Source organism: Carcharhinus amblyrhynchos, chromosome 5 (assembly GCF_965287045.1).
Source record: "Carcharhinus amblyrhynchos chromosome 5, sCarAmb.v2.hapA, whole genome shotgun sequence".
NCBI lineage: Eukaryota > Metazoa > Chordata > Chondrichthyes > Carcharhiniformes > Carcharhinidae > Carcharhinus > Carcharhinus amblyrhynchos.
Window position 1 is genome coordinate 44,178,846 of NC_137328.1, and position 22,685 is coordinate 44,201,530.

General features: G+C 39.7%; 1 protein-coding gene across 1 annotated transcript in view; it reads right to left on the reverse strand.

Annotated features, from left to right (window-relative positions):
* The window catches only part of LOC145343530 (low-density lipoprotein receptor-related protein 2-like), a 104,802-nt gene that overhangs the window by 79,742 nt on the left and 2,375 nt on the right, over positions 1-22,685 (reverse strand). The window contains 15 exon segments of the mRNA XM_080189782.1: positions 493-615; positions 696-818; positions 2,562-2,936; positions 6,692-6,814; positions 7,696-7,818; positions 10,147-10,296; positions 11,412-11,553; positions 12,628-12,767; positions 12,851-12,969; positions 15,387-15,602; positions 16,118-16,289; positions 18,618-18,743; positions 18,824-18,940; positions 20,114-20,221; positions 21,678-21,809. Coding sequence (XP_080045908.1) covers positions 493-615; positions 696-818; positions 2,562-2,936; positions 6,692-6,814; positions 7,696-7,818; positions 10,147-10,296; positions 11,412-11,553; positions 12,628-12,767; positions 12,851-12,969; positions 15,387-15,602; positions 16,118-16,289; positions 18,618-18,743; positions 18,824-18,940; positions 20,114-20,221; positions 21,678-21,809 — 2,289 coding nt within the window.

Sequence of the window (22,685 nt, forward strand, 5' to 3'; positions counted from 1 at the left end):
AAGAGAAAGTAGGATATGCTTTAAGGGAATCATGCAAAGTCTGCAGTAGCATGTGAAGATGATAATCCCAATTTTGGATGGCCTGCTGAGGGCCAGGACAAGAGAGCAGACCCTGAAAAGCAGCAACAGCCTAAAACTCATTGATGGTAGTGGTGAGGGCACAAAACACATTTCAAAAGGCTTACTAGTCAGCACTTGCCATGTTTAGCAACAGAACAAGCTAAATTTCATCGAGCATGTATATTACTTTCAAATTAGTTGCTCAACTGCAATGTAACAGAGCCAACAGGTATCAGCAAGGTGCTGGGATAATGCCAAATCAATTTATGAACTGATGTATTACACCAATTTGACATGCCAAATTCACATTTAAGATCACCAAGAAAATATTTAAGCCATAAGTCATACAATTGTAGTCAAAACAGGTTTGTGAAGTGGGACTAAGGAACTAAAAATTCAGATCAACTTTACTTTTAATCCCAAAACACTTACTACATTTTCCCAGGAGTTCATCACTCCAGTCCTTGCAATCCTTTTGAGAATTACAGACTTGAGATATATTTATACATTCACCACTTTGGCACTTGAAGTCCATGGGTCCTGCACATTCAGCAACTGTCAAAATTAAACACAAGTGGTGAGCTTTGAGTTCATGATATTCAAAAGACACTGAGCTAATAAATTTGTGCACTCACCCTTCTTACAGTCGATTTCATCACTACCATCCGGGCAATCACTAACTCCATCACACTGGCCACGTTCAGGGATACAGCTGCCATCGCGGCACGTAAAATGATCTGGCCTACACGTTTGAGGTGCTAAAACAAAATTGTGCATTACAACATTAAAGTTGAAGTGCAAGATGCGGACAGTGCTAAAGCACAGAAACCAGCCAAGGCTCTAATCAAGTTTCTACTCTGCAGAATGCCCCAATTTTTGCAATGGTGGAAGATTAACATTGGGCTAGGATTTGTTCAGTCTGACTAATGAACAGTTAGCTATGCATAAAGAGCTTTTTGCAGGATAGATGGCAGGTGAGTTAAGAGCACTGGTCAGTGCAATTTGAGTGCATCTACTTTCAAATGCTGTATTTGACAGTAATCAAAATCAAAAAGGTGAGTTTTAACTATGAAAATGCTGTTTTGGTGGCAGAATTGTTCAACAAAACCATCTTGCCTTTTATCTATTTAGCTCTAGCTGCAGCCTGAAAATCCTTTATGATTTCTCTAGCGTCCCAAAGCATCTATCCTTTATGCCCTTAGTTGCCTTTCAGTACCAGTATGTTACAATGCAGAAGGCCATTTAGCTCATTGAGTCCACACCAATCACAATCCCACCCAGGCCCCATCTCCATACATTTATCCTACCCAGTCCCCCAACACTAAAGGGGCAATTAACATGGCCAATCCACCTGGCCTGCACATCTTTGGATTGTAGCATTTTTTCCATGCAAGCAATGATAATTCTCACCTCTACTTCACCATGAGCTCTCAATCCTTCCTATTCAGAGTGATCAAGCATGTAGTATTGGATGAGAATCAAATCCCAAGACAAACTCCATAATTCATGGCAACTGAGACTGGACTAGAGACTTTCTGCAACCTTATCATTTTTGACCAAGATGTTTCATGACCAGACAACTTATTTGCACTTATGTCAACTTTAGCAGCAGGTGAGGAAAAGTAAGGATATAAAAGTTTTATCAATTTGTTACCTCTTGCTAGCTACATTCCATGTCCCACTTTTGGTGAACTTGATTATTTAAACTAGGTATTTAAGAGGACACCTTTGGGGCATGGAACAAAGTAAATATAGACAAAAAAGCAACTGTAGACAACTACACATTTGTATTGCATTTCCATGATCAATTTGCTCAGTTCTGCATTTTAGGTACATAAACCTTCATTCCCTCATATCGGAGCAGGTATCAGTTTGGAAGCTTTGTGATTTTCTCTGTCCTGATTCAGTCGTACAGAGCAGCCGATTCTGACTCAGCCGAAGTTGACGAGGTGTATTACTAAGATTTGATCAATCTCTTTGGGTCCTAAAGGCTACACACTTGCCAGATAGATAGACAGACAGACAACTTAGTACCATATAGCAAGTTTAAATAGACTTAACTGGATTCCCAAATTACAAAATCAGCAGTTCAATAGCTCCTTTGCTGTAAAAGGACAGACAGCAGGTATTAAAAAAAGGGAAAAAAACTTTTAGCCCCAGGAACCACTTTCCTAAACTTATCCAGAGTTCCCAGAGTCCCAATTGTTCTTAGTTCTTTGTCTTTTAAAGTTGGAGTGAAAGTAGCTGCAAAATGCTGGCAGTCTCCATTCCTCAGATTACTACAGCAACGTGGAGAAAATCTTGCTACATCTGCAATGCCCATTTGGGAATTAGGTTGTGAAGCAACTTCACAGCAAGTACATTGCTGTAGTCAAGTTAACTTTACTGCACCTGTGGACATTTGACAGAATTGGAAAGTGCCAGTAGCAACCAAAGTTGATTTATATTGTCCTTCACTCAAAAGGATGAATAAATGGTCATATTATTGACAAATCACTTACGACAGCTGGCTTCATCACTTCCATCTTTGCAGTCACTATCTCCATCACAGAACCATTTGTGGTGGATACATTCACCTGAACCACACTGAAGATCACCGGGAGAGCAGGTGACGAATGGAGCTGATGTCCGTCCACATCTGTCAGGAGCTTCATCAGACTGATCAGCACAATCAACATTGTTGTCACACACCCAGTGTGAAGATATACACTCTGAAGAATTACTGCACTGAAACTCATGTGGGCCACAGGAGAGTGGAGCACAGCTTTCTTCATCGCTTCCATCGCCACAGTCGTCATCACCATTGCAGACAAATTTTTTGGAAATGCATCTGCCACTGGCACAAAGGAACTCAGCTGGACTACAAGTAACATGACCTGAAAAAGACAGTGAATAAAAAGGCATTTTAGAAAAAAGTTCATGCTTTCAGAATTGCAGAACCATTATGAAATTCAAATTAAAATCCCAATGCCAAAACCCAGTTTAATAAATTGCCAAATAAATATGTTAACCATTTACAAAATGTCAGGATATAATAAAACAGAGAAACACCATCAGGCTGGAAACAGTGGCTAGTCTGCATTCTTTATCTCCATTGCATGGAAAAAGGGGAAGAGCAACTTCAACCCAGTTATCAAGAAAATTGAAAACATGTAATCCGTAAGTCCATATGCAGTTACCCATGCCTGCCAGGCCACTCCATGAATATGGAAAGCCTGAGGGATGGATGTTTTGATTCTCTTGGCATAAGGCACACCATTTCAAGTCTGAGCTGAGGTCAAGCCACCAGACATGTTGCTAACCAGCATTTTTCATCTTTCATACTCCATGGAGGCTATTGTGTAGTTCTCAGTATCAGATGCTGCCCTGAACAAGAGACAACTATTCAGGACCTGTGGAGAATGATCCCATCAGCACCTAATTTTTCTTATTCAGATAGAATTCTGAGGGTTGTCCTCTGAACCCACCATGTAGACTTAGACAAGATTGAACCTTAAATTTGCCTTGTGGACACTGTTTCCAAACAATTTCATCACAACCTCTAATCCTGGTAAAAGGAGTCAGGCTTATGGGCAAATGGAGATACATCAGCGTGGGCTATCTGCATTCCAAGGCAGTACTCTAGAACAGTAATTCACCTCTTAAAAAGAGAGGTACATCTATTTTAATCTTACTGGAAACCTTAAGCTTCCTATCCTTTCACTTTAAGGAAAGTCTGTTTTTGCTTCTCCCAGGATTTTTGCCTTTTGTGCAGGTATATGAACCTGTTTCAGCTCCATGTTCACAGGCTTGACCAAAAAAATCATAACCACACATACAGCTCCTTCCCAGTCAGAACATGCACTGGAGGCTCAAGTCTTGATGCCAACCATGGAACTGAAAAAGGTTAGTTTCACTTAATGAATTTGGAAACTTGTGGCACATTTGGAGGGGGGGCAAGGGTTGTCTTCACAGCACACCAGTTGGGAACCACTGCTCTGGAAGGTATTCATAGGCTGCAAGTAACAAGACCCAACGTGGTATCCAGGCAGACAGACAATCTTAAAGTCCCAATAAAGATTTGTTGTCCATAACCATGAAATGTCTGCCAGGCTTATTGATGGAGCTTTTTCCACACCAAATACAACCAAACTTGATCTGAGAATACCTCAGTTCTGCATCGGAAAGAGTCCTGGATGTATATGCAATGGGCTTTTCCAGCCAGTCTTTCCTGCAGTGAGATAGCACTGCCCCCATATGGAGAAACGTCACATGCAGTGTTGTGTTAAAGTGGGCCAAAAAGTTAAATGAAAACAGATGAAAGCAATCCAAGGACCACATTTGATATTTTCACAGTTGGACAAGGGGACCAGCATGGAAGCCAAGTTAGGGATAAATTTTGTGTACTAATTACTAATCCCAGGAAGGACTTTGATTTGTTCTTTGGAGTCAGTGCATCCATGCTGGCCTTCACCTGATCGTCTACTGGGTGTAAGCAATTGCCATCTCCTGGTAGTTCAGTCACTTGAAAGATGCATTTTTCCCCCCTCTTTCAGCTTACTGTGGCTTGGGGAGGACATCTTGCAAAAATGGAGTTTGCCAGGTGCTCTCATCCCAAAACACCAGGATATCATCCAAGTACACCACTGAGTAGCCCTTGGGGATATATTCTGTATAACTTGAATATAGTGCACATGGATGAGACACTCAAGTGCAAGCAAGTGTCCTTTTGTGCATGTTGAGTCACACTTCCAGGATGACTTGTCCAATTCAAGCTGAATATGGGTGCAGCTCATGTCTAACAGGTCTTTGATTCAGGGCAGAGGATACTCAAGTTTGAATCCCCTACAGGCAGACCAATGTGTCCAGCTCAGGAACAGGTATGGAACTATGGATAGCCCATTCTGCAAACTGCACAGGCCTTATGTCTGAACAGTCAAGTCATTCCTAGTGTAGTGTAGTTTGGGACTGGTCTTGCCCTGATCTAGCATCAGGGTTGACATGGATCTTGGCCCCTTTTATTTTTCAGTCCTTCTTGGAAAACTCCCGGGTATCTGCTGACAGCCCCCCAATCCTAGCTTGAAGATCTCATCTTTCCCATAAGGCTTGGGAAGTGGGGAGGTGAGAAGATTGTTGGCTGGAAGTCATCAGGGTGACTGTGGTGCCTTTATTTATTAAGTTGCCTCATGTAGGTGGCTATTCTGGCCTCATGTCTTTTAAGCTCAGAAGTTGGATGCCAGTTACAAGGTACTCAGATGTCTTCTGATAATGGAGGCCACAGTCCCCATGTTCACCTTCATTTTCAAGGGGTGATCATTCATCACTAGTTCTTTTGCTATGGGGGGCAACCCTTGTGAAATGAGATTCAGTTGTAATGCCCAGTTCTGGATGTGGGTATACCCACATGGCAGTTAGGTATGGGCTTGGCTGCTTCACTGAACAGCAAGCATTTTTACATAATCCTAAAGTTTCACCTTGGCAATGCTTGCAATAACACGCTGCCTGCCATCTGTAGCCCTCTGGAATATATTCCTCCATACTCTTGGGGCCTCTGCTGCATGGTGTTAGAGCTTTGATGTTGCAAGTGACCTGCTAACCCAATTGCTTGCATAAACACTCAAGGACTGATTAAATTAAGCCCCTCACCCCTGACTAAAGAACATTGCTTCCTGATACAAGAGCCCCTTCATCTGTATTTACTTCCCTGTAGCAGCTCAAGCCCCTTGTGTGTTTGGCAGCAGGAGTGTCAATTTCAATGGCTTTTTAAAAAAATCCAGTTTGGGCTCTGCCAATAGCTTCTTAATTTGTGCTGCATGCCAATCTGTCTCATTGTTTAGAGGCAGTCCAAATTTATGTTCTGCTAATTTTCATAACTGGCCAGAAATTTGGTGCCACAATTCTCAATGGTTCTCCCTACTGTTAAAAGCAGCATCAGGCTTCCAGACAGTGTTTTTCATTAAGTTTACTAGCTCATTTGAGTCAGGGGCATCTGGGCAGGTCAGACTACAAGAACCACACGATGTCAGGGCCTTGCGTGCCTGCAAAGTTACTTTTTTTTCCTCCATCTCAATGTTATTAATGCAGAAGTAGTAACATGTTCTGTTGAGGCCTAGTCTTCCCTGCTATCATAGGATTCAAGTTTCCCCAAAAGAGGCACGACTGCTTTTTCTTAGAGTTGCCTGTTTGGCGTTCAGTCCTAGTTGCGAATGTATCAATCCCAATCAAGATCAGTGTTTCATTATTAAAAAATGGAAGGATAAGCCACACCCATGGCTTGCAGTCAATACTGGGGGGGGCGGGGGGGGGGGGGGGGGGGGAAAAAAGAGTTGACAATAGCAGTTTGGGTTGCAGCAATAGGTTTAACCCCCTGCCGCACATTTCCGATTGAATGAACAAAGGCTTGCCCAATAGAGCACTGATGATTTTGTGCGCCTGTGGCCATCATAGCATCAGCCCATTTAGTGTAAAGTTAGGAGGAAGGTGAGAAGTCATTTGGACACCCAAAAAAATTGTTCAAATACATCTTGCTTCAAGTCAGGGAATCAAGAATTGAGGGGGAAATGTTGAAGGGAACATAGCAAGGGCCAGGCAGACCAAGTGAGAGATCTTGCCTTGGGCCAGAAAAATCAATTTCCTGACAAAAAACACTTACTACAGTTTTCTTCATCACCACCATTATCGCAGTCTTGTATTCTATTGCACTTCCAAGAAGCTGGAATACACTGATGAGATCCAGAGCCACATTTAATTTCTTCAATGGGACAGCTTCTCAGGTCTGAAATAAGCAAAAGTTTCTGTTAAAGTGGTCAGCTTTCTTTGCCTATAGGATGGGGTTGATTCAACAATAACCAATTATAGGAAATTTACACCAAATATGTGTTCTTAAAGTCAGTGCTGGTTCCATCTTTTAAAGTACTATTTCTTCCCATTTATTCCTCTCAAACCCCAGTTAAGTACTTTAGTCCTTTGCCCTCACCAGTTTCTGCAGGAGGAAAATGACCAAGCCAGGTTTAGGAAACATCTGGGCTGATGCCAGACCTCACCTTCCTTTCTACTCCTAAAATTTTGTTCACATTCTCTAAATTTCATTAGATATAATGAAGGCTCCTTATGTGCACATGTATTCAAACACTATACTGTGCCCCTGCCTCCAAGCACACAATTGTCCCTCCAGTTATGGAGGGAACAAACATTGTCCGCAAAATTACATTTTTTCCACTAGTTGTGAAAGCCAGATTGTGGTTTCAGTTATAGGTGCAGCAAAGTTTGTTAGATACTAGCATTATAGAGAACATAACGCAAGATACTAATGAGCCAGAGACAATTTTAGATCAGTAATCATAATCTTGGTTGATTGGGTCTTAAAAAGGAATTGAAATACATTTAGCCAGCTGACTAAAAGATATGGCTGTTAATTGGTTGCAGATAAAGGAACAGGGAGGAAGCACAAGGGGCTAAGGCAAGCATGATTGATGTCAAGAGGTAGGGAGATAGAAAGAGAGGGAAGACACCAAGGAATGATGTTCAGAAAGCACATGGAAATGGAGCTCACAATCCATGTAGATGCCAAAGTATTAAATATGCAGATACAAAATAGCCAACCTACCATTTGGTTCTTATGGTAGGCAAGAAACTGATCCAAGGACAAGCACTTACAGCAAACTTCTTCACTCTCATCTGAACCATCATGGCAGTCAGCTTGGCCATCACATTGCCATCTCTTTGGTATACATTGTCCATCATTGCACTTGTACTCCATCACTCCACATGTAGTTTTTACTAGTGAAAGACAGTCAGAAGTGTGCACAGAAATTAACAGTGGACAGCAGCTTATGAGTAATGAGACAGTTCTCATCCACAGAACATGTTGCATACAGAAACGTTCAACAGAAATAAAATCTGCTGTTTATCATGAACTTTACCCTTAGTCCAGTTTATTCAACAAGTCTTAAAAGGTTGCAGTGCACTAAGTTGTAGAAGATGGCATAAAATTAAACAGCATTCAATTCTTCATTGGTATTATTTGATAGGTCAGCTACTGATCTAATAGAGCTTGTTTTTTGTATTAACAAGTATCCCCCAATTCCTTTTAAAGACTAGGCAATGAACAGTCAAATTGTTTGAAGCCAACATATCCCTGGCTTTCAGATCATGTTTGGTCCAGTGATCCTCTCCAGCTCATCCTGCTGCTATAAAAGGAGGATGCAAGTGGGTGAAGCAAAACTCAAATCTAGTATTCAAAAATCAACTATACAAGGGGTTCCTGTTTTTGACTAATCTTGCATTTAAACAACTTTTGATATGCTCAAAGTTGTGGTTGAAATATATAGTATCCAATTCTTAAAAATCCAGATTTGCAACATGTGAATAGAATACAAGATTTTCTACTAGAATATAGATGCCAAAATAAGAATCAGTGTACTGATTTATACAAAACTGAACATGCCTTAAAAATATTGCATTTGTTTTAAACAAATCTTACTAGTTCCAATTAGATTAATTCCTCATCTAAACAATGACAGACATGCCTAAAGTAATGGCTTACAATGTTGCAACACTAACATTGCTTGCTTTTTTTTATATAAAATTAAGTGAATCTTATGAACAAACCCAAACACCCAAGCTCAAAACAGGAAGTTTCCTGCTGCTTTCTAGTCTCCACATAATTAGCTGGGCTTATGTAACAAGGATGTGTCCTCAGGTGGGAGAAGGGAAAATGAGATCAGAAGCTCAAGGTGCAACCGAATTTGAGACAGATTTAATGAAGCCTCAGGTGGAATGAGTGACAAGGGGAGAGATAAAGTATCAAGACATGTGGAAAGAAATCCAATGCCCACATGGTGTCACCAGTGGACTAGTAATGGGCTGCAGGTGACAGTGCAGTGCAGTCAGGAAAGAAGCCAACGCCTGTAAAAAGGACAAATCAGAACCAAATAAGGTTAATGCCAGAACCAGACAGCCAATGGTTGGGAATTTGCAGGGGGAAATCATGAGGAAAGCTAAGACCGTCGTGGTATTTACAGCACAAAGACAGGTTATTTCAGCTCAAGTGTGTTTATGCTCCACAAAGTGTCTTCCCATCTACTTGCTTCCCTTAAAAATTCCTCCAAGCTATTTCATTCTCAGTTTAGCTTCCCTCAAATTCCCATTTTAGCATCTTATTCATGATCTAGTTTTGGATTTATGTGGAAAAAGCATTGCCTCCAAGTCATTGTTCTCTTCTAGATAGGTATAACTGATTGCCAAACTGTTCAGTCCTTCCAGATAGGAATTAACTGTGGTTCTACCATACTTGGAATTTAGTGCTTTTATTGAGACCAGAATTATGCACAATGTAATATCTACACAAATTCTCTGCTTACTCATCTGGAAATCAAGTTGTGCTTTGTACCACGTGTACCCCACTTTGCTCAGTGTATGAGCACATGGCTTTAACTCCTACAAAATATACTGTTGCCAAATTGAAGCTACTTGTTTACGTCCATTCTTGTGTTTTGTCAGTCTTCCTCATCCCATCCCCAAATGATGGATCTACAAATTGAAAATTAGTCAGTCTATAAATAATCAGTAATGGTCCAGCACCAATTTCTTGGTAACACTTTCCTGCCAGTCATTACCATTTATAGCCAGCTTGCTATCTGCTCTTTGACAAGGTCCGCACATGTCTATTATGCAGAATTTTAGAGAAGGCCTTTTGAGAATCCAAGTATATTACACCTACTACTCCGGCCTGGTCAAGGAAAACCTTCTTATTCACCAGTTTTTGTTTTCCTAGTATCCTAGTCGATGATCAATAGTTGCAAAACAGCACAGCAGAGTGAAGGCAACTACAATTGTCTGTCATTTTGTTAACATGCATTCCCCCCCCCCATGGAGCAAAAATCCAGATTCCAAAAACCAACTCCATAAGTAGATTACTGCTGATATTAAAAATATAATCTGTGGAAATGAAACAAACATTGCACAACACATGTATTTGCATGTGTTGAGGCTGGGGCTGTAGTGGGAGGAGAGCACTAATGTTGCAAGTTGATCAGAAAGGCAACTCTCCCAATGCTAACTGACCCCAGCACTTCTGTACTTATTTCCAGCATCTGCAGTGCTTACCTGCTTTACAGTGTTGTCCATCCTTTTGCAACTCCATTCCAGATGGACATACACAGGTGTATTTTGGAGAGTAACTGTTGATCTGGGGAGCTGGAAGGCACATATATTTACATCCTCCATTCTTCAGATTCTCATTGCACCAGTCTTTGCCTGGAAACAGATGTACCAAAAAAAGTCTGTCAAGAGGCCAGTATTCTTCTCATGCATCATAGTTCAAAGCAGGCCAGATCTCACCTTGCAGCCAGCAGCCCAAACCCAGCAAGATTGCTCTGAACAGGAAAATGAATAGTGCGATTACTACAAGCAATAGACGGCAAAACCCACTCTCACATCTAACAAAAGCACATCAAGAACCAATGCATAGTTTAAACCAAGCTACCTTCATTAAATTTTGCGCATCCAATTATAACCAACCCAATGTATCTTTTGATGAGTACATTTGGCTTTAGTATTACAAGACTTGAATGGTTCTTGGAAACAATTTGAATATTAAAATTCTGCTCCAGTACAACTGCAATTATCTCAAAGCATTAAAAAATTTCCACATGAACAAGTGTTGCTGAAATCTGCAAATACTGGTGACTAAAATTGCAAAGAAACTTAAACCGACAGAAATAGCCACATGCTGAATGGGCCAAGTTTCAACTCTGATCATTTGTATATTACAAAATTGACCATAAAATTCAACTCATTTACAACATTGGATATGTTTGAGAGTAGCAATTTAGCATGGGTAAACAACTGATTAATATCAAATAACCCAGAAGGCCAAATGGAGTTTTGGGCTGCAAAGCCCAAGTTCTCTATTCTCACTCCCAACAGGTCCTGCTGGACAAGACCAGAGAATTCTGCCAAATATTACAATTATACCCTTAAATGTTTGTTTAACCTAGGTAAGTTTCAGAAGGAAACCACAATCCAAGCAGATCTTGAAGGATCAAATTGCATGGTCAATAGTTGAAGTGGGACAGGAGAACCTAAAATTATGCAAGTGAACTCCATTTGTATTTTAAAAACAGCTATTTCAGATGCACTACCAGGCATGGTGAGCATCCAAATTGTTCTGAAATACAAATGTTCTTACAGCATTTGAAAGCATGAACTGACAATTCATAAATTCAGAAGTCCAATTCTGATAAGAAACATGGAATTAAAAACAGCTAGTTTTATTTAGATGCAAAGTGATTGATTTATAGAATCAGGTGAATGGCCAATGGGAAAATGTGTTTAGAAACAAGGCTTTGCTAATTGATAAGAACTCCTACCTGATGGCTGTACAAGCTCATGAGAAACAACGATGTCCCGAGCTTCCTTAAGACGAGAGAGTAAAATCATCAGATCCCCTCCTGTGTATTTATTAGCTTGATAGATCTGGTTATTCTTCCAGTCAGTCCAGAAGACATGATCCTGAAATGAGACCACTTCCAAAGGTCATAAAGGCAAGTCAATATTCACCACAAATCCACTCTCCAGTGGGTGGAAACAGCTTCACATGCTTTGTACTGCAACTGGGTTTGATACAATTGCTGAATGGGCAACTACAAATTTGTGTCAGCAATGGAGTTTCGATTTCATTTTATAGATGTTCATCCAGCCAATCCAAGTCATGTAGAACATTTGTCCATAACATAGATTCTTCCATTATTGAAAGCAGAACAATTCAACATAAAATGCTGGAAATGACATGTTTGGCAACAACTGTTGCAACAAGTGGGTTTTACTATTCTTTTAGGGAAGCAAACCAGCCATCCTTATTTGATAAGCTTACCTTATAACCCACAGCAATACAACTGACCTCAAGGATATCAATGGGCAACCTGTTGGCCTTACCAAATCACAACTACATTCAATGAACATGATACAGAAATCAAAAATGTGCCCTCCTCACCTAAAAAGTTTAAAATTTCTGCAGGCCATAACTTTGCAGATCCCCCTTCAAATATTCTGCCAGATTGCTATTTCCAGCAGTGCACTTGCAGCACACCATTTCGCTTTTCTATAACTGTTTACCCCACGGTATTACAGTGCTCCATGCTACAGCTAACATACATGAATTTGGTGCAATAAACATAGTACAATGAATAAAGGTAAAAGGCAATTCTAAAAGGTGTGCAGGTTAGGTGGATTGGCCATGCTAAATTGCCCTTTAGTGTTAGGGTGATTAGAAGGGCAATGTGGGTTATGGGGATTGAGCCTGGATGGGATTATTAGTGCAGGCTCAATTGGCCCTCTTCTGTACTGTTCAGCACTTTTGACTACTTCATAGAATCCTGAACAGGGGTTAGATTGTACACCTGATGACACCCTTATGCTGCATAAACCACCTTATTTGACCATCCATATGGATATGAGGAACAGGTAACAAGATGTAACCAATACAAGCTCTGAAGCTTCTTAAAATCCAAAAATCTTCCAAAACTATTTCATTTGATTAAAAAAACTATTTAACAATTCACTACACTTTTTATAATGAAACCTTACCTCAAATATTGATATGCCAAAAGGATGAGCAAGGTATTCGTGTGAGGAAAGCACAGTTCTTCTATTCTGTCCAGTCACATCCACACTTGACAGCGTGTGCAGCTTAGAGTCAACCCAATAAAGACGATTTTTCATAAGATCTATGGGATAATTGAACCAAATGAGCCATGCTTGTCAAAGACCAAAAACAAAAATCAGTCTACTTTTATACAGCTCTACTCACCAAGTGCAATGGCATTTGGCCATTCAATATCTCTGGTAACTAGGAGCTTGCGGCCAACACCATTCATTCCTGCTTTTTCAATCACTGCAGGTTCACCCCAGTCTGACCAATAAATATACCTTAAATAAAAAAAGAAATCAATCTGAACTGTCCCTGAAGCTTCAGTAACAAATGCAACAATAGCACTGCTTTGCTGTCTAGACATCCAGGCTGTTTGTTATGGCCTTTTCCCCCAGAAGGAAAGTTATTACATTGCTGTTAAAAATGGTAGCACATGCAATTTTAGATTCCTACCATCTGAAAGTTAAGTTTATATATTAAAGGCCCACATTAACATTGCAATGAAGTTAGTGAAATTCCCCTAGTCACCACACTCCAATGCCTGTTTGGGTCAATGCATCCAACCAACATATCTTTTGGATGGTGGAGGGAACCCGAGCACATGCAGGAAATCCATGCAGAAATGGTGGATGTACAAACTCCACATGGATGACCAAGCCAGGAATCAAACCTGGGTGCCTGGTGCTGTAAGGTAGCAGTGTTAACTACTGCCACTACCCCACCCTAGGGGCAGCTGTGAGTACTAAAAGATTGAAAATTGAACTGCACTTCCAAATTTGAAGATTTTGCCTAGCATATCTAACTTCAGGTGCAGTGGGCCATTATTCATGGGCCAGAGTCAATGACAATGCCAACATTTGTTGCCCATCCTCAAGCAGTCAGGATTCAACCATGTTAGTGGATCTGGAGTAATAGGAACCAGGCCAGAAGAAAATGGCAAATATATCTCTATAAAAATCCATTTCGTTCACCAATCTTTTTAAACAGCGGTGGGTGATACAACCAAGTCAACACCAATGCAACATGAGCCCACAACTAGAGTTTGCGGAGTGATAGATAGAAAACCAGGACAAATTTCAAGCATGCCAAATTTGATCCAAGGAAGCTGATCCATTGGCAGCAGGGGGCTAGTGAGGAGTGCGTGGCAGTGGTAAGCAAGAACTGGGGAATATTTAATTGAATTTCTGCTTCTTAAAAATTCCAGCTCTCAATTTCAAGGACATTGGAGTTGTTTTTCCTTGCAAATCTAACAATGATAAATTTGTAATACTAAGTTATAATATTGGGTACAAGTGTAGTTTGTTTTGTAAAGTGATTCTATACATATAACCTAGACATAAAATTACTCTTGCATCTTAAAACAAAAAAACTTAGATGTTTCTAAAAATCAGATTGACCCCAGGATGATTACCACCATTGCAAGTTACTACTATCTGCACTGGTTTGCAGGATTTTGAGACTTGGAAAAGAAACTGGTTCTTTTTAGGAACAAGGACACAAGTAGGATTGAAAACTCCAATGCCTTTTTATTTGTAAAGTATGCAATTACTGCTCTCCAAACAAACATGGCACTTCAGTAACTCATGCAAACCAAATTAAAAACTCATTTTTCAGCAAAATAATTTGCACTACAAGCTGTCAGCATTTTTGAAAAGAATGGTGGGCTTTTCCACATACCATAAAGTAGAGATAACCAACCACTGGCCAGTAAAAGCATCTTCTGGTCCTGTTTCTTGTTGAATGCACTGCCACTGGGAAACCTGTGGCAGGGTGTGCTGCTTGCAGGACCAGAAGATCCCTTTACCCTGAATAGCCCAATTTCAGCCAATGCTGTCAAATTGCATCAGTGCATAGCACAGTGTACAGCAATATACCAGTGGCTTCAAGGAAAAAAAGCTTTAAAACTAGCTAAGTTTGCAGCCAAAACAGAAATTTGACTTTCACTGTCTGGCAGATGTGATTTTAAAGAGTTTTGCTGCAAAAGGTAGGAATCAGTACTCAACATGTGTAACCTATGAAATTAGTAATTAAACTGCTCCTAAATCTTGCATATGCAAGCAGCCCTTCTGGTGAACCATGAAATGTTAGCCTTAATCTATTGCCTTGTGTAAGGTGAATTTAGCATCCATTAAAAATGGCCTCAATATACAAGATGGTGAACAAGCACCCTATGTTTCTGTTAGGGTCAGTATTATTGTGCCCAGGTTTGGGCTAGATATAGGAATGATTAGGAAAATGCATAAAAATTGTATACGTTGACTTAGTCGAAGGCTAAATCTTTAAAAAAATTGAATTTAAACAAGGGAAATGCAAACGTTTAGAAGTTGGGTGGTTGCTTTGGGTTAGTGATTCTGGAAGACCAAGGGTTGAGAGGGGGCAGCAGGGTAGAACCAAATTCATTCAGGGAGTCAGAATAATAAAAAGTGGCTGTTGAGGCAAACTGGAACTGGTCAAATATTTTTAAGAGCAAAAAAGTGAGATTGCTGTTAGACAACTCCAATCTAAAAGACAAGGGTGGGCAAAAATGGCCCATGTGATTGTCATGCTGTAGTGATAAATCATTGCTCTCATCTGTAGTTACTAGATCTGGTTGATTACTTGATCATCCAAACGCCTTAGTCACAAAATACTTAATGCCAGTGAAAGTGAATCAAGCATTAATACCCAATGGTACATTCAAGGCAAAAGTTCATACCCCAATAGTGGATCAACTGCTACTGAAGCTGGCTCCCTCAAGTTGCTGTCAAAGAGAGTTTTCCTTCTGATTCCATTAAAGCTTGCAACAGATATAGTTCTAGCACCCATATCAGTCCAATAAATATTGTTGTAGATCCAGTCAACAGCAATTCCCACATGAATGCGTACATTGTTAACAATCCTGGAAATGCCAGTGCTGCCATCCATCAGCATACTGCAGAAACAAAGTTAAAGCAAACAAATTCCAACCATTAAAATCTTGCAAGTAAGAGTTGTGTACCTCAAAATGCACAATACAGGTAGTATATGATTATAGCCAATTTACTGGTTGCTGTCAAGTGACCATGCGACTTGCAGGATTACTAGACACTGGACGTACATCTGAAACACCAGCAAATCTACTTGGAGTGGAGTCACAAAAAGGCAGGCTAATTACAAAAGTTTAGCACATCAACATCAAGTCATTACTTAGTGATCCAGAAAACTAGTCAATCATGATTTGAAGAAATTCAAATTAATTTGACAAGGTAATTGCATGAATGATTATCGATGTCACAGATCTGCTGAGTATATGCAATGACTATGAAATAAAATCAAAGCCATCACAAAAAAACTACTCAGCCACAAAATGTTCAAAGATGGAAACACTTCAGAAAATGACCAAATTGGTTACTGAAGCTAGCAAGTGCAGTTTTGGACAAGGTCAGCTATGGAGGTGCAACATATTACCTGAAAATTGCCCGCTGTCCCAAGTCAGCCCAGAAGATTATCTGCTCTGCCACATCAGTATCCAGTGCCACAGCATTTCTCAATTCTGCAACTACCTGACTGTACACTTTGTGGTGTAATCCCAATTTTCTGATATCATGGCGATTAGTGAAGATCAGGTATGGCTCCTCTCCTATTAAAAAGGAGAAACTTAATGAAAATGTCCCTCAAAATTTACTCAACCAACTGCCATTTACCTTGAGACCAAGGCATTTACATAAAAGGTGTTGAAGGGACACATTCTATTAGTTTGTCTCAGTTGTCACCATTAGAAGACAAGGTGAACAAAGCTAGAGTTTGCCATAAACCTTGCAAGAGGATGAGTGCAGATTGCCCAAGCCATATTCATTCCTATTATTCTCAGAAGGAAAAATAGATTGTCTGAAGCAACTGTATTTACCTATGCTCTACACTTGTGAAAGCAATCTTGTTGAAATGAGTTCAGCTTAGTGGTATTACTTGCATTGTGAGGAAATAAAATCTTTCACTTCAATTATATTTAATTACTCTAGTAAAAAAAAGGAGACTTCTGAATTCAAGGTCACCTCTGACTACCATATCTACCTTGTTTCATTGAACAATTTAGATGGTTTGATATAGCCCAAGGATTATGCTATCAACCTTTGTAAAGTTGCGTTGAGCACAGCACTGGTGTTTTAAAATCCAAGCTAGGAAACAGTGGCAATAGTCAGCCTAGTACTAGCTGAGCTAGACAAACTATTAAGACGCTAGGAAGCACTAAAGTAATCTGCAATAGATTGTGGACCTGCGTTCTACAAACATTTTACAAAAGGAGACAAATTCTAAATGCCATCGAAAATTGGGTGGAAAAAAGTTCCAACTGGCCTCCTAGAGCTCACCCGATATGAGCAGACCATTTGGCCCCTCAAGTCTGCTTCATCATTCGTGGCTACTTTGATGCTAACCACTTAATAATCTGTTTCTACCATAAGACTGCTTCATCTGCCTTTGGAGGGAGTTCCAGAGACTCACTACCCTCAAGAAAAAAAAAGTCCAATTTACATGGGAGACTTAAAAAGCAGTGACCGCCAATTTGAAGTTCATCCAAGAGAAAAAAAAACACCCCACATCTATCCCAAGAATCATCTCCTAAATTGACAAAGGTGTCTTGCTTCTCCCAGAATATTGCAATCAAACTGGAACAAATTTTTTTATAGATTAGCTTGTCTCCATCCCTTTTTACATGCATTGTCTACACAAGGTCAGCACAGTTTCAATGTAAAAGTAATGCCAGAGAAAGCAATAGCGTGAGGACATGAACTGTGTTAAGTCTACAATAACCAGTTTGTTGGTGAAGGCTAAAAGCAGTTAGAGGAAATGCCCTTAACATTTTTTGCATGGGTGGGGGAAAGAAAGGGCAGGTCACATGAATCACAAAAATACTGCAGATGCTGGAAATAAAAAAAAACTAGAAATTCTCAGGTCAGGCAGCATCTGTGGTGAAAAAACCATGTTTCAGATCTATGATGAGGTCCACTAGAAATATTAACTTTCCCTCACTGGCTACAAAACACTGCAGTCAGATTCATCCTGACGATGCCAAGTTACCCAAAAAGGGTGCAGGATTTGATTGGTCAGAAAGAGATACTCTAATATTCCCTTAGCAGAACAAGTCTTGGGGCAAGGAAATGTGGGAAATCTGGTAGATAATGCTTTTGGAAACTTTGGTAGTATAATCAAGGGAGTGGGCTAGTGGCAAACTGCATTCAGATTAAAATTGTCATGTGTTGAAAGGATACTGGCATATTCCATGTGAAAGTTACAGAAAAGGTAATGTTTCAGGATGCTTGACAAATGCAAGAAACTATAGTTAAGAACCAGTGTAACTCAATGGCACTATGCAGAATAAACATGACCACTAGACCCAGTTCTCATTCCCTCAAGGAGAAAGTGACCATGGAAAAGTTTGGAGGTGAGCTAGAAGAATGGAGTAACAGATTGAACATGCCTCAGTTCCTCTGACCAAGCTACAACACAAATGTTGGATTCCTAGAAATGTCTAGGAACTTGACACTATAGTATCTGGATTGTTTATTTGTTAAGAATGGGGCACCAGGGTGTTGGTGGTTTAGTTATAATTCTCCATTGATCACATGTAGGGCAAGCTTGATGGATCAGTTGGTCATTTCATGTGCAAGCTATTTAATGCTCAATATAGTGGGAGCTGAGTAACAAACTAGTTTAACATTTAATTGAAAACAAGTAGATCATTACTATAAAAATAGTCTTATGATTCAAGTTCAGAAGAGCAGTTCTGCACAAGTGGAAATTTTCCCCAATTCCATGGGAGTCTTCCCTTCATCCCAATTAGTTAGTAAGTTGGTCACTGAAACAGACATGTGATCTTGAGCAAAAACACTAGGGTGCTCCTGAATAAGTGACTGGACATAAGTCTAATCACCCAGTCTCTCTTAGGATGTTCAACTGAAGATATACTTGCCTACAGCCTTGCAAACCCCATTAGCTGGGTCCATTTGATATCCAATGTGACATTTGCACATGTAGCTTCCTTCTGAATTAATACAAGTTTGACTGCAGGTCCCAGGAATTTTACATTCATCAATATCTGCAAAAAAAAACCCAATATCCTCTGGAGTGTCATCAAACAAGTCATTATTCTTTTGTAGAATAGTGAAGTAAACTTACCACCACAAGTTTTACCAATCAACTCAAAACCAGTGGGACAATCACATTTATAGCCAACAGTCAGATCTTTACAGATGTGAGAACAGCCACCATTGTTGTCCAAGCATTCATTCACATCTGGAAGCAAAAGGATGAAATCACTTTAGAACTCCCCCACCCTTCCAAAATTTAGCTCAAGTATACAACTGCTTTGCTAGTAAGCTACATAACTTTGTCACAAGTTTGACACTCATTCTCTGACATGCTTTCAACACAATACCCTATATTTTAGGGTTGGTCTTATCAGCTCTATATACTTGCATTCTGGAGATGCCCAAGTCAGTGCACGATCAGATATTTAATGTCAAAAAAGTTCTACAAACTAACCAGAAATACTTAATCACAAGGTCTAGTTGCTCAATTCCTGCTTTGGGTAGAAAGCATTGTGATGACCTTTGACCTCAAAATTTGCCATAAAAATTAGATTCTAAACATTTCAATGCCCAAATACAGGATCAAATCCTTAAGTGACCTGGTGATCCTTTACTGAAAGCAGTACCAACAGGTTAGTGGTTGAAGGCATAAACAGGAAACAGATACAAGGAGATGCTACAAAACATCAGAAAAAGTACATCCATGGGAAAAGGTGCACAGAGAACCACGTAAATACTGCTGCCTACACAAAAAAAAATATTGATTAAATCCTGAAAGGGATTGAGATTCTACTTGGAACTGTGGCAAAAACAGACTACACAGGCAGTGTATACTGTATTACCTCTGCATTGCACTGATTTTGTACAAGTGAAAATCTTAGATCATTCAGTAAAATGTTTTGCTTTATAGATCCCAAAGGGATTGTAACAGCTTATAAAAATCAAATAACTTTAGTTAAAACTATTTCACAGCTGGAAGCAAAATATTTAACTTTACAAATATTTTGAATATAAAATAAAGCAAGTGTAATTGAAGTCAATGCCCTACAAGCATAATGAAAATCAGCACTGAATGACAGACTAAACCAGGTTCTTGCCAGAATCACATGCAATGGCTGGAATTTTCCACCCGTTCACACCTTGCCATTGCTGCAAGTGAAGAATTATTGATGCTCAGCCAAATCTGTTCACTGCAGCAAAACCAAGGAATCCCACTGGGGTGAATGGCTGGAGTATTCTGACCATAATCTGATTAGAATGCTAGCCGCTATAAAAAGCTAACTATAGCCAAGCATTGAACAGATTTTGTATCAGGAAGTTCAAATCAGTAAACTGTTAAAAAGCTCTATATCTGCAATGCAACTAATTCACTACTTACTACATTTTTTGGCTGGCTCATCACTCCAATCTCTGCAGTCTTGATGCTGGTCACAGACTTTTGTTATATCAATGCATTCACCACTGCCACACTTAAACTCAGTGGCACCTCTGCACTCCACTGTTGCAGAAAGAGGAAATACATTTATAATGGAGAACTTCAGTCAGTCAAAAAAAAAATCATTCATTCTAAATGACACCATGCACTTACCATTTACACAGTCAGATTCATCACTGGCATCAAGACAATCATTCAGTCCATTACATTTCTTGTCATTATGGATACAGGTACCGTCACCACATCTGAAGTGATCTGGTCCACATGTGTGATGGGCTGAAAGTTAGAATAGTATAGCAGGTCACATTTTAGGTGATTCATCCAGTTTTAAAACCAAAGGTTAATATTTGAAAACAGCTGCTTTATTCTCATCCCAAAAATCAGCCTAAAGTTCTCTTCTGGAATTTAAAAAATAATTCATTTATTGGATTAAGCAGAAAATTGCTAGAGCAATCCCCATATTATTCATAGGCTATAATTAATCCTGGGGCACCAAGAATACAAGCTGAGCAAAAGTCACAGCATGTAGTGGATCAGGAGAGATTTTCCAGATTTGATAACATGGGCTTCTAGAAAGCAAGATCACCACAAAAGAAAATAAAAAGCAGAATTGCTTAGAGGATGTATTCTAACATGTTCCAAGGATAACACCTTTATTCAATTGTTGACAGATACTCTAAGAGGGTAGATCCCAAATTGCAGGTGGAGGTATAGTGAGTTGTGTAGAAGTGAGCAAGTTTGAAAGAACTTAAGATTAACTGAAATGTTATCTAAAGAGTGATCTCCCCAAAGAGAACAAATCAGAAGAGATTAAGAACTTGTGAAAGAAATGAATTAATGTTTAATTTTCTCTTCAACCTGTGATCATGTGGTCCTTAATTCACATCATGCAACAAGGTCTGTGCAATACCTTTCAGATTTGACCTAGTTTCCATGTGACCATTTGTGGTCATTGACATTTTAGTCATGCAACAAGGCCTCTGTAGTTGCTGTTAATGGCTAGTGAATGTTCACTGTACACAGAACAGTGACAATGGAATCCTTGAGGGCTGTGGATTCTAGCACAAAATTAAAATTTGAGTAAGAGTTTTGAATTTGGCCACTAAGTATGGATTTAAAGGGTGGCAGAAAAGGTGCAAGACATGCATCTGAATTAACCAGTTGGCAGAACAGACCAAATGGCCTCATTATGGTCCTTGGACCAACATCTGCACACTTTTCCACCTAGCACTAACTGTTAAAATATCCAAAGCAGAAAGTCTTGAATACTTACGGCAGTTGACTTCATCACTTCCATCTCTGCAGTCAGCATCTCCATCACAGTACCAGCGTCTATGGATGCATTCCCCTGAGCCACACCGAATTGCATTTGGAGAACATGTCAGAGAATGGATGTACCCACAGCGGTCTGCAAATTCATCAGATTGGTCTGCACAATCAGCATGTGTGTCACACACCCAACTCAAGGGGATGCATTCAGAACTATTACACTGAAACTCATGTGCACTACAAGCAGTTGGTGCACAGCCTTTTTCATCACTTCCATCACCACAGTCATCCTCATTATTGCAGATAAATACTACTGAAATGCATCTGCCATTGGAGCAGGCAAATTCTGCTGGGCCACAAGTAAAGGTCCCTGAAAAAAAGGATAAAGTCTGCTCAAGAAACTGATCCGATCTGGAGTAACAGTCAATATGATTGAACAGGAAATGGAACAAAAGTATTAATATTGCCACTCAAGGCTGCTTAAAACAGTAGCCTATACTTGCACTTAGTTGAATTATAAAATTAGATCAATTCAAAATGACTCAAGATCAAATATTTGATACCATTCAAATATTGATCATATTTTGCACATGGAGCATTAAATCAGTTGTCACTCAAATTTGGTCAATTTCTTGTTTTACACAAATGCAATCTCCAGCTGACATGGTTTGAAAAAGTATCTTCAGGACTGAATTTATTACAGGAAATTTGTGCAGAAACCTTTTTACATGTCTTAAAGACCAGACTCAAGTTGGCACATTCCCAGCACCATCTGAAGAATGGGATAAGTAATATAGAAATGCCTATATTATCACCATTTATCTATTTGAACCAGTGTGGTTCTGTAGTGTAGAAACTAATGTATTAGGGGATTGTGGAGCTCAGACTTACTGACAGTAATTTCTCGTCATCAACTGTTTCCTGAAAACCTATATATTAGAGCCAGATCAATATGTTCCAGTCTTCAAGAGCAACTAGGGATGGACAATAAATGCTGGCTAAGGCCTTAGCCCATAACTGAAATTTTAAAAAGGTTCACAGCTAGCACTTTATCTATTGCCAGTTCTCATTGAAAGCTCAAAATCACCCAACCTCCTAAATTCCAATGGATACAATTAGTTCTTTAAACTAAAAGTTCAGATACAAGAAAACAGCACTCTCCAACACCAAAACATCCTTCCTGAAGTGCAGTGCCCAAAATTGCCCCAGATATGGTCTAAGCCTGGATGAAATGCTTCTGCTATAC